The following is a 16,597-nucleotide window of genomic DNA, read 5'->3' as shown; positions in this document are numbered from 1 at the left end:
TGAATCAGTTATACATATACATATGTTCCCATATCTCTTCCCTCTTGCATCTCCCTCCCTCCCACCCTCCCTATCCCACCCCTCTAGGTTGTGCCACATCTTCTTTATCCATTCATCTGTTCATGGACACTTAGGTTGCTTCCATGTCCTGGCTATTGTAAATAGAGCTGCAATGAACATTGTGGTACATGACTCTTTTTGAATTATGGTCTTCTCAGGGTGTCTAGTAGTATCTTATATTACATTACTAAACTGCCTTTACTTCGAAGAAACTCAAAGACATTTTGAGATGAATGTTAAAGTTGCCAATGCATTTGGTTGTCATTTTATTTCAGGCACTGGAAATACTGTAATTGAAGCTGTAAAGGTTCTCATAGAACATGGAGTTCAACCTAGTGTTATTATCCTACTCAGTCTGTTCTCCACTCCTCATGGTGAGTTCATGCTCTGGATGGTCATGGGGTGGTTAAGTGTACATCTGCCCAGCCTCTCATCCTGAGGAAAAGTTCATTTGCTTCCACATTAAGTCCAAATTGAATTTTGGTAGTTATAACTTGTGTTTGTCATCTCTAAGCTTATTGGTAATACTTTACACCATTCCACTGTTGTTCAAATTCAAATGGAGAAGTATGAACTAACTCCATTGAAGGGGATTGCAGTTGTTTTCAAGGTGGCCCTGTTTGAGTAGAGCTTGCAAATGGCTGAAAGGTCACTATTTCTCCTGGCTCCCCACCTGAGCCTGAAAACTGCTCTCAAACAGCAAGAAACTCGAGGTTCTAGCTAGCCCTGTGGTCTTACTGAAGTAAGCTTTGCAGTGTGAAGCAAAGATCAAAAGTTTGTAAAGTTAGACTTCTGCTCAAAGGGCACAGTGAAAGAACTTGTGTCCTCCATTTCCTGAGAGAGGTAAGCCTAATTTAAGACCCTAGTTTTTTTTGCCATGTAATCTAAGATGATTGTGAAAGTATCCTAAGAAAATAATGATAAAGGCATGTAGAAATTCAGCATTTAGGATAGTCACTGTAGAGCTGTATTTCATGTAAGAGAAAATTTGAAAGTATATAAATGACTTACTTGGAAATGGTTAAATAAATATACAGTTGACCCTTGAACAACGTGGGCTTGAACTGCGTTGGTCCACTTATACATGGATATTTTTCAATACTGAAAACTACAGTACTACACAGTCCATCATTGGTTGAATTCATGTATGCAGAGGAACTGCAGATACAGAGGGTCAACTATAAGTTATATATGTGGATTAACCCCGATGTTGTTCAAGGGTCAACTGTATATTCAAAGAATGTAATATTATATAACTGTTAGATCATGTTTTTGAAAATATATTTAATGACATTAAAAAGTCTGGTAAATGTAAGAGCAGGATAAACAACAGCATTAGAATAGTATAAAATGTCATCACCAAATTTAGAGATGACTAATACAAATTATGACTATTATGACTACCAAAATCAGACTTGGATTAAGATGGGACCTAATAAATCTTTCCTCAGCATGAAAGGCTAGACAGATGCACAATACTATTTCAATTTTCATTTTAAATCACATAATATTAATAGTGGTTGTCTTAGGGTGGTGGGATTCTAAGTGATTCATTTTCTTTTTTAAGCTTTTTTTTGTTATTTTCCAAATGTTCTACAATGAATTTGTATTTGTTTCATAATCAAAAAGAAAGAGAAATATGTGGCTTCTAGTTAGGACGTTTCCTCATTTCCAAAGGTTCCAAGTCTCAGCCAACCCTGAAGAGGCTACAGAGAAACCAGTTGGGAGGGCTGCGTTTAGTATGCCATTGATTATTTTGCTGATTCATAATAAAAAATTACCTGTAGTTCAAATGTTGATGGTGACAAAGGGTAATTTGCTTGGTTATCCATCCATATAACAGAGGTGGCATTGTAAACATTGAGATAACCAAATAATTATTGGGTTTTCTGTCTTTGGGTGTAGAAAAGTAACCGTGTTAGTTGTAATAGTATACATTAGAATAGTATACTAATTCTTTGACATTATAGATGAAAAGATCTTATTCTGTGGCAGCCTTGCTATGGCTTTTTAGTTTGACTGGCATCCTAGCTAGTCCCTTTCCTTTCTTCCTCCATCTCCTCCCAACCCAAGCTAGAGTCATAACTTCTCAAAAGCTAGCTTTCTCTAACATAACAAAGAAGTCTTTGCACTTGTTTCAACAGTGTTCCAGTTGAGAAACCAGCATCTTATGTATGATCCTGCTTCCAGAAAGGACTGTATTCTCTGTATTCCAGCTGCCTTTAAAATAAAACAACAAAAAAAGACTCTTCAGGGGAAAAGTTGCTATAACTGAATATACTTTTCAAATCTTGGATAGAAAACAATTTGATTCTAAGAATTTATTAGTGAGTGGGTGGAAACATAGTCTGACTACTATCAAAACTTTTCAGATACAGACATTGTATAAACTAAGAGATTAACCAAGTCTGACTATGTGTCCAAAGGTCATTGCTCTTGGTCTGTCAATATTTGACCTAGTGACTGATTATAAAATTACTGAATTCCAAGTAATGTTATCAAAAATTCTGCCATAATGACAATTCTCTTTTATTTTTTGAAGGTGCCAAATCAATCATTCAAGAGTTTCCAGAGATCACAATTTTAACTACTGAAGTTCATCCTGTTGCACCTACACATTTTGGACAGAAATACTTTGGAACAGACTAAGTTATTGAAGGAAAATTATTCTACTGTGTAATATTACCGTTATGAGTTTCTGCCTGTTTGACTAATTCACTTGAGGAATGACAGAAAATTGTGTGAAAGATACTTTGTAAATTTTGGAAGTAGGTATATTAAAAGGAAATACTTGAGGTTTGTTTTTTTATTTAGTTATTTCTTGACCGTTGGCACCAAATTCAGCAATGAAGCACACGCAACTCTTCAGAAATATTTTAATAATGTTCTTATGCAAATTGCTGATCCATCAGTGCATTGAAACTGTTCCCTAATTTATGAACCTCAGTTTAGAGGTTGCTTGCAGCCACAAATAAAACCCAAATGGGAGTCAGTTCATTGGCCCACTCTAGTTTGCATTTTGTTTAGTTTGCTTTTAGTTCTAGGGAGATTTCATGTATGTGGCTGTTGTCACCTTCCTCTACTCTTTACTTCCTAGTACAATACACATTGGTAACTTGGAGAGGATGAAAAAAGAATGCCTCACAGAATTTTACGTTTCCATTAATGTCCTCACTCAGTTGGCAGATCCAGGGTATACAGTTAGCTCTTCGTTCAAGCCATTATGTTCTTCATGGCTCACTTCCTACCCTGTGCATTGTTGGTAGGTGCCTTGTCAAGTGTAATGCAGTGAAGATGATGGTGGGGCATTTCCAGCAACTGGAACTGTAACGTTAATTTGCTTAGATTGAACCAGGGGTGTCTGGATGCTGACAAGGAAGGGCTAAATACTGTTAATGCCATCAATGCCCTAGAAATGAATTGGTGGTGATTTTTCTGAGGTGTGGGGGAAAGGATGGTTTCTTGCTGGGCGTATGGCCAATAAGTAAATTAAAATGCTTCATTTTTAATTTGGATGTTTCTACTAGAGGCCTTTGATTTGGAACTTAGTTCTTTTACATGTTGGTCAATTGTAGATGTATTAAAATGGGAAAAAAATACCATGATATTAAAAAAATCCCTAAGATTTATATGTGTTCATATTTAGGCTTCTGAAAGGAAGATAAGTCATTTTAGGAAAGGATGTTCATGTTCTGAAACTTGCTTGTAAAACCCTGATCTCATTTTACATTGATATTAAAACATTTTAACAATGGTGGCTGGCTGATTACTTGATTAATTATACTCCTATAGCCCCATAGGCAGCTGTTGTGGGCTTCTGTTTAAAAAAAAAAAAAAGCAGAAAAGAACAGAAGCCCGTTTCTTAGAAAGAACCAAAGCTGACAGAAGTCAGCAAAGATTCAGGGAAAGGAAGGAAAGCTGGGGTAGAATGTACTGCATTTTCCCTTTGGAGCCTAGAAGGACTTCACTGTATTTTTCCCTTTATTTTTGAAGACTGTCATAATAAACTGAGATTAATTGATAGATTACCCATATTACAATTCTTCCAAGGCAAATGTTGCTCTCATGTTCTTGTTGAAATTATCATCTGTATTTGTCAGTTAAGTATTTTGATACAATGTAGATTTTGTTTATTCCTGATTAGCAGAAGCTCTAACTGAAGCCCATTAAAACCAAGATCTTTATCTCCTTGTCCCAGGAAAGATGTGAGCCAGCAAATTTAGATAGAGACCAGATCTGCTTCAGGTGATGCACTGAATTAGTTTGGAAAGGTGATGTCTACCACTGTAGGAATTGGTGCTTCTAAGTTAATGCTTATATTAGGGTTTCAATATTTTGTTTGAAGTGACTTTCCAGAACATTAGACAAATTCATATTCGAGTATAGGTATAAAATTATATTTCAAGCAAATTAATTTTATATTATCAGCCATTTAAATTTAATGTGTCTCTGTTCCTTTTCATCACTGAACATGATTGGGAATTGACTACATTTGGTTCCCACATAAACGGAATTCCTACTGTAAGCAGTAGGAATTATTCAGTGGGGTCGTATTTCCCACTGGTGATTGTCCTCTACCCCTCTGCAGATTTCAAGAGCAGTTGTAACTATGTCTTCTGAAGTTTGGATCTTTTTAGCAAATGAGGCATTATTTGTAGGGTTAATCAATTGCAGGACTCTTTTGAACCCAGGAAATTTTCTAAATGACACAAAATTAACATTCTATTCAAAACTAGATTGTTTGTAATGACATGAACTTCACAACAGTATAAACTGTAGATTCCTTATTGAAGAAAGAAACCCTAACACAATAAAAACAAGAAGCAGTATACATGAGTGTTTATCAAAAGTTGAATGTGCATCAGAATCACATGGAGGGCCACAGATGGCTGGGCCTCACACCCTGAGTTTCTGATTCAGTAGGTCTGGAGTAGGTCCCAAGGACTTGCATATCTAATTTCCTAGGTGATACTGATGTTGCTGGTTGGATGGCCACAACTTGCTTTCAGACATTTCTTCTTATGTAAGGATTTAATTATACAAATTTCCCTATAAATACTGGTTTGGTTATACCCCACAAATTTTGATATGTTGTGTTTTCATTTTCATTTGGGTCAAAATACTTTTTTCGTTTCCCTTTTGATTCCTTCTTTGATCTAGGGCTATTTAGAAGTGTGCTATTCAATCTTCAAATATTTATTGGATTTTCTAGATTTCTTTTTGGTATTGATTCCTAATTTAATTCAGAGAATATACATCATATAATTTGAGTCCTTTTCAATTTTAAATTTATTTGTCTTATGGCTCACAATATAGTCTCTCTTGGTAAATCTTCCCTGTGTGCTTTAAAAGTATGTGTATACTACTGTTGTTGGGTGGATTGTTCTATAAATATCAATTAGGTCATGTTGATTGATGGTGTTGTTCAGGTCTTTGATTTATTTACAAATTTTCTGTTTATTCTATCAATTATTGAGAGAGGGGTGTTGAAATCGCTGACTAAAATTCTGGATTTGTCTGTTTCTCCTTTCAGTTCTATCAGTTTTTCCTTCATGTATTTTGAAGCTCTGTTGTTAGGTGCATAAACTTTTAGGATTGTTATGTCCTCTTGATGGATTGATACTTTGTCATTATGAAATGTCTCCTTTTATCCCTAGTAATATTCTTTGTTCTGAAACCTACTTTGGCTGCTATAAATATAAACATTCCAGCTTTCTTTCGATAGTGTTAGTATGGTATTTTTTTTCATCCTTTTACTTTTAACCTATTGTGTTTTTATGTTTATTCTGGGTTTCCTGCAGGCAGCCTAGAGTTGGATCTTGCTTTTTCATCCAAGTCTCTTTTGTAATTGGGATGTTTAGATCATTTTAATTTAATGTGATTATTGATATGTTTGGTTTTTAAATCTACCGTTTTGCTATTTGCCTTCTATTAGTCCCATTTGCTTTTTCCTCTTTTTCGACCTTCTTTGGATTAATTGAATATTTATGATTTCATTTTGTCTCTTTTAATAGCTTATTAGATATAATGCTTTGTTTTTTAGTGGTTCCTTTAGGGCTTATGGTATACACTTTTAACTTATCACAATCTATTTCACATTTCAGAACTTAAACAATATATTGTACTTCCATTCCCCCCTCCCCAGCCTTTGTGCTATTATTGTCATACATTTTACTTCTACATATGTTACACTCCACAATTCATCGCTATTATATTTTGCTTTCAACAGTTATCTTTTAAAGAGATGTAAAAAGAAATAAGAAAAAAAAGTCATTTTAATTTATCCATTTTGGGTGCTTTCTGTTTCTTTGTGTAGATCCAGGTTTCCATCACATATTATTTTCCTTCTACCCAAAGGACTTCCTTTAACATTTCTTATAGTGCAGGTCTCCTAGTAAGAGATTCTTTCAGCTTTTGTGTGTATGAAAAAGTCTTTATTTCACCTCTGCTTTTGAAAGATATTTCTCCAGTGTGGAATTTTAGCTTGGGAGTTTTTTTTCTTTTAGTACCATGAAGATGTTGCTTCACTGTCTTTCTTGTCATGTTATTGATAGGTCTGCTGTTATTCTTCCATTTATGTTTAATGCAATTACTGATAAAGTAGGATTTACATCTGCCATTTTGCTATTTGTTTTCTATATGTCTTATATATCTATTTTGTTCCTCTATTCCTCCATTACTGCTTTCTTTTATGTTAATTGGATATTTTCTAGTGTGCCTGTGTCAGGTATCCTCAAGACCACTCCCAGGGCTCATTAGGACTCAGAATTCATTATAATTATGGTTATGATTTATTACAGCAAAAGAATATGAAGCACAATCAGCAAAGGGAAAGGCACATGGGGCAAAGTCTGGAGGAAATCAGGTACAAGCTTCCAAGAGTCCTCTTCCAGTAGAACTGCACAGGATGCACTTAATTCCTCTATCTATAGATTGTAACAACATGTGTGAAGTGTAGTCTACCAGGGAAGTTCATTTGCTTAAGATTCCAGAGTTTTTATTGAGGTTTGGTCACATAGGTACCCAATGCCTGCATGATTGATCACAGTTATCAAAACAGACCACCTTAAGGAAAGCAAGTGTTCACCATAAATTACATTAGTTACAGACTATCTAGACATATTGATAGACTGTGTTTCAAACCTCCAAGTGTGCAAAAACACTTTTATGAGTTAAAATATTCTGAGAGCTCAATTCCTGGTAGTTGGACAAGGGCCATTTATGAAAACAGACTCTTAATGGGAATGTGCAAATTTTGAGCAACTTAGACCTGCTAAGTCAACTCTTTCTGCAAAATTCACCCTCTTGGCCTTTAGCTCTCTTACAGGAAAATTATTGTATTTTTCTGAGTACCTACATTTAGTTTAGCATTTATATTGATATAAAAGATGTAGTAATATATTAACATGAGTATGCCCAGCATGGAGGAGCCAGTGCAGGATAGAGATAGACAAGAAGCAACTAGTCCATCCTATAAAGCCATTATATAAGTCTCCATATTTTTGTATTAATTTATCTTTGGCCTATAGTTATTTGTACCTTATGATAAACTTGTGTAGAACTATTTAGCACATTAATTAACTGATGTTAACTACATCAGATTCCTCTTAACATCAGCCATTTCCCATTGATATCACATCCTGACGAGGCTTTAATTCAGTTTCCCAATACATATACTTATCAATATACATATGAGGTAATTGAATCTTAGGAGCAATGCCAATATTAAACTGTATCACACTATGGTTATAGTCCAGTTTTGTTTCATTCCACAGGCCAGTAAGAATCAAGAGAGGTACTTATTATACCTTCCCAGCATAACTGACCTTTGCTCATTTACAAGATGTTATTATGGATGGGTATTGTTGCAACTGGCCAGGATTGGGTTATTTCCAGGTTCTAAGTCATGTGTATTAATTTGCTAGTGTTGTCATAACAAAATATCATACATTGAGTGGCTTAAACAACAGAAATTTATTTTCTCAGTTTTGGGGTCTAGAAGTCCAAGATGAAGGTGTTGTCAGGTTTAGTTTCTTCTGAGGACTCTCTTCTTAGCTTGCAGATGTCTGTCTTCTCTGTCCTCACATGGTCTTTCCTCTGTGTATACATATCCCTGGTCTCCCCTTGTGTGTCCTAATTTCCTCTTCTTATAAGGATACCAGTCATATTAGATAAGGGCCCACCCTAATGGCCCCATTTTAACTTAATCACCCCCTTAAAGGCCTTGTCTCCTGTACAGTCACATTCAGAGTTACTGGGGGTTAAGGCTTCAACATATGATTTTGTCCCTAATAGGGAGACAAAGCTAGTCATCTTTTTGGCATTTACATGATTTTACTGAGACTGTTTCCATTATGTGCTGTTGTGTAGCAGGGCCCATCTCTTTCCTATGGCAAGGACAATAGTGTAATTCAGTATGGTTCTTACTCCTGCTGACTGCATTACAGGGTATATCTGATTTTGATCCATTCTTGGGATGAGGGCTAGCAGAGTTGCATCAATGCAAATTACTCTTTGCCCCCAGAGAACTTCCATACGTCTGAAGGTCCAAAAGTTTCCATAATTGTGCCCTAGGTGAAGAGTCATTGCTCCATTGCTACTTCAGGCTTAATCTGTTTTAAAATAGTCAAGAGACCCTGTTGGGGATTAGGGTACAAGCCCTTTCCCAACATCAAGGCCTAGCATTGTCCAGCATTATTCATTGAATCTGCCTGGTCTAGTTCACTAAAGCATCATCTTCCCAGGCTGATTCCCATTCTTTTCCTTTCTTCTGAAAGAGTATCCCTTCTAATTGGTCTGTTCTCACTAACACAACTTTTTCTTCTGATTGCCACTCATTAAAAGTGAATTGAGTTTGCCCTTTGATGCTTAAACCGGCACCTATCTCTCCTACAGCTCTCTTCTATATCATGACCAATGTCTTCTATCTCATGGACCAATCTACCAGGCATGTTGTTGCCATTGCATACTAATTGCCTGAGTTTGATTCGGATACATGTTTTGTACCCAAAAATGTTGGCTCCCCCATACTAAGGTTATATGGGTAGTAGTCACACATAGATGTAATTTACTCTGAGTATGCCATAAAGGCCTCCCCAGGCCCTCCTTGTCTCAAGGTAGGGTCATTTCCTGTGGGGATACAAGCCTACCAGAACATTTTCATCAACTCAGTAAGAAACCCTGTATTCATTACAGAAAGTCCCCTACATACAAACAATTTCCGTTCCAAGAGCATTGTTCATAAGTCCAATTTGTTTGTACAACAAAGTACAACAAAGTTAGCCTAGGTACCCAGCTAACACAATAGGCTATATAGTACTGTACTGTAATAGGTTTCTAATACTTTTCACACAAATAATACATAAAAACAAACACAAAAATTAAAACATTTTTAATCTTACAGTACAGTACCTTGAAAAGTACAGTAGTCCAGTACAACAGCTGGCATACAGGGGCAGGCATCGAGTGAACAGGCAAGAAGAGTTACTGACTGGAGGAGGGAGAGGAGGTGGGAGATGGTAGAGCTGAAGGATCGTCAGCAACAGGAGACAGAGGGCAAGCTGCAATTTCACTCACACATGATGTTGATGGCACAGGTTCTGCTTCCTTGCTGGATTCAATTCTATCTACTCTCTTGAAAAAACAATCCAGTGATGTCTGGGTAGTAGCTCTTTTTTTCTCGTCATCCTGGGCTTGAAATAAAGATACTGTACTACTGTCCTCTATACAGTACTGTACAATAAACTACACAAAAGCACAACCACTTGTAGAGGATGCACACATGTGACAACGTATGCCAGACACGTGAATTAACTTACGTGATTCGACATGCAAACATACATTCACATCTTTTTTATTTTAACATCTTTATTGGAGTATAATTGCTTTACAATGGTGTGTTAGTTTCTGCTTTATAACAAAGTGAATCAGTTATACATATACATATGTTCCCATATCTCTTCCCTCTTGCATCTCCCTCCCTCCCACCCTCCCTATCCCACCCCTCTAGGTAGTCACAAAGCACCGAGCTGATCTCCCTGTGCTATGCGGCTGCTTCCCACTAGCTAGCTATTTTACGTTTGGCAGTGCATATGTGTCCATGCCACTCTCTCGCTTTGTCATCTTTGAAAGTTCGTAACTTGAAGGTTTGTATGTAGGGGACTTACTGTAGTAGTCACTCTCCATTTTCCCTCCATCAGTCCCTGGAAACCACTAATCTACTTCCTGTCTTTTTGGATTTGCCTATTCTGAACTTTGATATAAATGTAATCGTATAATATGTGATCCGTTTTCAGTTGATTTTCATGCATATTGTAAGGAAGGAGTTTGACTTTATTCTCTTTTTTTTTTTTTTTTTTTTTTTTTTGGCTGAGCTGTGCGTGGCATGCAGGATTTTAGTTCCCCAACCTGGGATCAAACCTGCACCCCCTGCAGTGAAAGCACAGAGTCTTAACCACTGGACTGCCAGGGAAGTTCCTGACTTTATTCTTTTGCATGTGTTTATCCAGTTATCTCAGCACCATTTATTAAAAAGTATTTATTCCCCACTGAATTGTCTTGGTACCCTGTCAAAAATCAATTGACCATAAATGTAAGAGTATACTTTTGGACTCTCAATTCTGTTTCATTGTTGTATATGTCTATCCTTATGTCAGTTTTGATTACTGTAGTTTTTTAGTAAGATTTGATATCAGGAAGTTTGAGTTCTACTTTTTTCTTCTTTAGGATTATTTTGGCTACTTGGAATCCCTTGCAATTCCCTATGAATTTTAAGATAAGCTGTTCCATTTCTGCAAAATGGGCCACTGGGATTTTGATATGGATTACATTGAATCTGCAGGTCACTTTGAGTAATGTTGACATCTTAACAATATTGTTTTCCAATTCATGAACATGAGATCTTTCTGTTTATTTGTGTCTTTAATTTCTTTCAACAATGTTTTGTAGTTTTCATTGTACAAGTCTTGTACCTCCTTGGTTAAATTTATCCCTAAGTATTTTATTCATTTTGATGCCATTGTAAATGGAATTGTTTTCTTAATTTCCTTTCAGAATGTTCATTGCTACTGTATAGGTATAGTAGTGATTTTCTGTGTTGATCTTTTTATTTTCTTTAAAGTTTTTTGATGTGGACCATTTTTAAAGTCTTTATTGAATTTGTTACAGTATTGTTTCTGTTTTTATGTCTTGGTGTTTTGGCCATGAGGCATGTGGGATCTTAGCTCCCTGACCAGGGATTAAACCCGCAACCCCTGCATTGGAAGGCAAAGCCTTAACCACTGGACCACCGCGGAAGTCCCTGAGTTGATCTTATATCCTGCAACTTTGCTGAATTTGTTTATTGGCACTAAAAGGTTTTTTTTGTGTGTGTGTAATCTTTAGGATTTTCTATATATAAGATTATGTTATATGCATATAGAAATAATTTTACTTCTTCCTTTTCAATTTGAATGCCTTTTATTTCTTTTTTGCCAAATTCTTGTGGCTAGAACTTCCATTATAATGTTGAATAAAAGTGGTGAAAGCAGACATCTTTGTCTTGTTCCTGATCTTAGGGTGGGATAATTTCAGAATTTCATCATTGAGTATCATTATAAAATGTATACCTCTTCATCTCTCTTAACATGTTTTGTTTGAAGTCTATTTTGGCTGATAATAGTATACTCACTTCAGTTTTCTTAAGGTTGCTCTTTGCACGATATGTCTTTACTTTCAGCCTATTTTTATTTTTGAATCTAAACTGTCTCTCCTGTAGACAGCATGTAGTTTGATATTATTTTATCCATTCTGACAATCTCTGCCTTTTGATTGTATTGATTAATTCATTCACATTTAATATTATTATCGATGTATCAATACTTGGGTTTATGTCTGCCATTTTACTTTTTCTTTTCCGTATGTCTTATATCTTTCTTGTTCCTCCATTCTCCCTTCCCTACTTTCTTTTGCATTAAGTTTTATAAAATTATACTTTAATTATCATTCACTATATTTTTGTGTTATTTTCTTATTGGTTACTTTAGACTCCAGGGCTTACCATATACATCTCAACTTACCAGAATCTACTTTATATTCATACTAACTTAATTCCAATGACATATAGAAATGTTACTCCTGTATAGCTCTATTCCCTCTTCCCCCTCTTTGTGCTATTATTGTTATATATATTACATCTAAATGTTACAAACCCAGAAGTTCATAGTTACAATTGTTACTTTGTTTAATTTTATGTCTTTTAAACAAACTAAGAAAGAATAAATATATAGTCACAGAGTTTGTTATATTAATCTTCCTATTTATCATTTCTTCTTTTTTCATTGTTTTGTATAGATCAACTTACTATCTTGTATCATCTCCTTACTCGGATATGGCTTTGCTCCCTCCTACCTCCCTTGTGCTTCAATTGCCAAATATATAATATTATTATATGTTATAGGTCCAACAGTACATTGTATACAAATTGTTTTGTACGATTGCTTTTATCAGTTAAGAAAGAAAAAAATGCATTTATACATTTATAATTATATTATGAATTTTAATTGTATATATTTATATTACATATATTTATAATTACCTTTACTGGTACTCTTTGTGTGTGGGGATTTGAATTACTGTCTGAGGTCACTTGTTTTCATACCAAAGAACTTCCCTTCACATTTCTTATTAAGCAGGGCTGCTAGAAACATATTCTCTCTTTCTTGTTTGTCTAGGAATGTATTTATTTCTCTGTTTTTTTATCATGGTAAAATATATATAACATAAAACTTGCCATTTTAATCATTTTAAGTGCACATTTCGCTGGCATTAATTATATTTACAGTGTTATACAACCAAACCACTATTTCATCTTTTGTTATCCAAACAGAAACCCTAACCATTAAGCAATAATTCCCCATTCTCTCCCTCCAGACCCTGATAACCTTATATCTTCTTTCTCTCTCTATGAATTTGCCTAATCTAGATATTTCATGTAAGTGGAATCATACAATATATATCCTTTTGTGTCTGGCATAATTTTTCAAAGTTCATCCACATTTTAGCATGTGTCAGAACTTCATTCCTCTAAGGCTGAATGATATTCCATGGTATGTAAATAACAGTATTTGTTTATTCATTTATCTGATGATGGACACTTGGCTTACTTCTACCTTTTGGCTATTGTGATAAGGCTGCAGTGGGCATTAACATACAAGTATCTGTTTGAGTCCCTGTTTTCAATTTTTTGGACATACATGTAGGAGTGGAATTGCTGGATCATATGGTAATTCTATGTTTAGCTTTTTGTGGAGTTGGTAAACATTTTCACAGCAGCTGTACTATTTTACATTTTAAACAGCAATGTACAAGGGTTCCAATTTCTCTACATCCTCACTAACACTTGTAATTATATATATAATAGCCATCCTAATGGGTGTGAAGTGATATCTCATTGTAGTTTTGATTTGAATTTTCCTGATGACTGGATTTTGATCATCTTCTCTTGTGCTTATTGCCCATTTGTATATCTTCTTTGCAGAAATGTCTATTCTAGTTCTTTGTCCATTTTTAAATTGGGTTGTTTGTTTGCTATTCAGTTGTGGGAGTACTTATATAAACAATATTAAACCCTTACCAGTTATATGATTTGCAAATATTTTCTCCTATTCTGTAGATAATATTTTTGCTTTTATTGCTAATATATGTTGATGCACAAAAACTTTTCAATTTGATGACATGCAACTTATGTATTTTTGGTTATTGTTGCTTGTACTTTGGGTGTCTTATCTAAGAATCCATTGCCAAATCTAAGGTCATGAATATTTCCCTCTATGTTTTCTTTTAAGAATTTTGTGGTTGTAGCTTTATGTTTAGGTCTTTGATCCATTTTGAGTTAATATTTTTATATGGTTTGAGGTAAGTGTCCAATTTCATTCTTTTGCATGTGGATATCCAGTCATCCCAGTACCATCTGTTGAGAGGCTATTCTTTCCTCACTGAATGTACTTAGCACACTTATGAAAAATCAACCGGCCATAGACATATGAGCTTGTTTCTGGCCTCTCATTTCTATTGCACTGTCTATATGTCAATCCTTATCCTAGCAGCACACTGTCACTGTTTTCATTACTACAGCTTAGTAGTAAGGTTTGATGTCAAGAAGTGTGAGTCTTCTTAATTTGTTCTTCTTTTTCAATATTGTTTGGTTATTTGGAGCCCTTTGCAATTCCATATGAATTTGAGGATCAACTTTTCCATATCTGCTAAATAGGCTGTTGGAATATTAATAGAAATTATATTAAACCTGTAGATTGTTTTGAGTAGTATGGACGTCTTGACAATGTTAAGTATTTCTGTCAATAAACACTTGATCTCTCTTCATTTATTTAGGTTTTCTTTAATTTCTATCAGCAGTGTTTTGTAGTTTTTCAGTGTACAGGTCTTTCATCTCCTTGGTTAAATTTAGTCCTAGTTATTTTATTCTTTCAGATGCTCTTATAAATGGAATTTCTTTTCTCAGATTGTTAATTGCTGATTTATAGAAACAAAACTGATTTGTGTGTATTGTTCTTGCACCCTACAACTTTGTTAAAATCATTTATTAGCTCTAGTAGCTTTCTTGTGGATTCCTTGTGGCTTTCCCTATATAGGATCATATCATCTGTAAATAGGGGTAGTTTTACTTTTTACTTTCCAATTTGTATGCCTTTTATTTCTTTCTCTTGTCTAATTGCTCTGGCTAGAATTTACAATACAATGTTGAATAACAGTGGCAAAAGTGGGAATACTTCTCCCTGATCTTAGGGAAAAGGCTTTCAGTCTTTTTCCATTGAATAAGAGGTTACTTTGGGGGTTTTCATTAATGCCCTTTATAATATTGAGGAATTTCCTTTCTGTTCTAATGTTCTGAGTGTTCTTTCATGAAAGTGTTAGATTTTGTCAAATGCCTTTCTGCATTAATTGAGATAATCATGTGGTTTTTTTTTCTTCATTCTATCAATATAAGGTATTGATTGGTTTTCTCATGTTAAACCACCCTTGCATTTCTGGAATAAGTCCCACTTGGTCAGAGTGTATAATCCTTTTAATATGCTATTTGATTCAGTTTACCAGTATTTTGTCAAGGATGTTTCCATCTATAATCATAAAGGATAATGGTATGTAATTTTCTTTCCTTATGATATTTTTATTTGGCTTTGGTATCAGAATAATACTGGCCTCATAGAATGAGATAGGAATAGTCCCTTCCTTTTCAATTATTGGGAAGGGTTTGAGAAGGATTGGTGTTAATTCTTCTTTCAATGCTTGGTAGAATTCACCATAAAACCACCTGTTCTAGGGCTTCTCTTTGTTAGGAGGTTTTGATTCAGTCTCCTTACTTGTCATAGGTGCTCAGGTTTTCTGTTTCTTTCTGAGTCAGTGTAAGTAATTTGTGTGTTTCTAGGAATATGTCCATTTATCTAGGTTATCTAGTCGGTGTACATTTCTTCATAGTAGTCTCATAATCCTTTTAATTTCTGTAAGGTTGATGGTAATGGCTCCCTTTCATTTCTTATTTTATTCCAATTCTATTGATAAATAATTGACATGCATCACTCTGTAAGTTTAAGGTGTACAGCATGATGGTTTGATTTACATATATTGTGAAATGATTACCACAATAGGTTTAGTGAACATATGTCATCTCATATAGATACAACAAAAGAAAACAAAAAAATTCTCCTTGTGATGAAACTCTTAGAATCTATTCTCTTAACTTTCCTATGTCTCATACAGCAGTGTTAACTAGAGTCATCATGTTGTACATTACATCTCTAGTACTTATTTGTCTTAAACAGGAAGTTTGTACATTTTGACCGCTTTCCTCCAGTTCCCTATCCCTCACCCCAACCCCGCCTCTGGTGACTACAAATCTGATCTCTTTTTCTATGAGTTGGGTGGGGTTTGGGGGAGTTTTGTTTTTGTTTTTTTAGATTCCACCTATAAGTGAAATCATACAGTATTTGTCTTTCTTGGCCTGACTTATTTCACACAGCATAATGTGTTCAAGTTCCATTCATGTTGTTGCATATGGTAGGATTTCCTCATTTTTATGGCTGAATAATATAAATATAAACATATACATATGTGTGTATGTATGTGTATATATATATATATATATATATATATATATATATATATATATATATCTCACAACTTTTTTTATGCATTCATCCCTCAATGGACACTTAGGTTGTTTCCATATATTGACTACTGTAAATAATGCTGTAATGAACATGTGTGCATATATCTTTTCAAGGTAGTGTTTTCGTTTTCTTTGCATATGAAATAAAATGAAATCACTAGATCATATGGTAGTTCTATTTTTAATTTTTCAAGGAAAATCTATACAGTTTTCCATAGTAACTGCACAAATTTACATTCCCATCAATAAGCAGAATTCTCTTTTCTCCACATCATCTTCAACACTTGTTGTTTTTAGTTAATATTTTTGATATAGCCATTCTAATAGAATGAGGTGATATTGCATTGTGGTTTTGATTTGCGTTTCACTGATGAA

General features: G+C 34.7%; 1 protein-coding gene across 1 annotated transcript in view; it reads left to right on the top strand.

Annotated features, from left to right (window-relative positions):
• Positions 1 to 3,814, top strand: part of UPRT (uracil phosphoribosyltransferase homolog) — a 30,345-nt gene extending 26,531 nt beyond the window's left edge. The window contains exons 6-7 of the mRNA XM_060087112.1: positions 336 to 434; positions 2,603 to 3,814. Coding sequence (XP_059943095.1) covers positions 336 to 434; positions 2,603 to 2,709 — 206 coding nt within the window. The 3' untranslated portion in view covers positions 2,710 to 3,814. The remainder of the gene's footprint in view (positions 1 to 335; positions 435 to 2,602) is intronic.
• The last annotated feature ends 12,783 nt before the right edge of the window (positions 3,815 to 16,597 follow it).

Source organism: Mesoplodon densirostris, chromosome X (genome assembly GCF_025265405.1).
Source record: "Mesoplodon densirostris isolate mMesDen1 chromosome X, mMesDen1 primary haplotype, whole genome shotgun sequence".
Lineage (NCBI taxonomy): Eukaryota > Metazoa > Chordata > Mammalia > Artiodactyla > Ziphiidae > Mesoplodon > Mesoplodon densirostris.
Note: the sequence above shows the minus strand (reverse complement) of the source record. Positions and strands in the feature narration are given on the sequence as shown.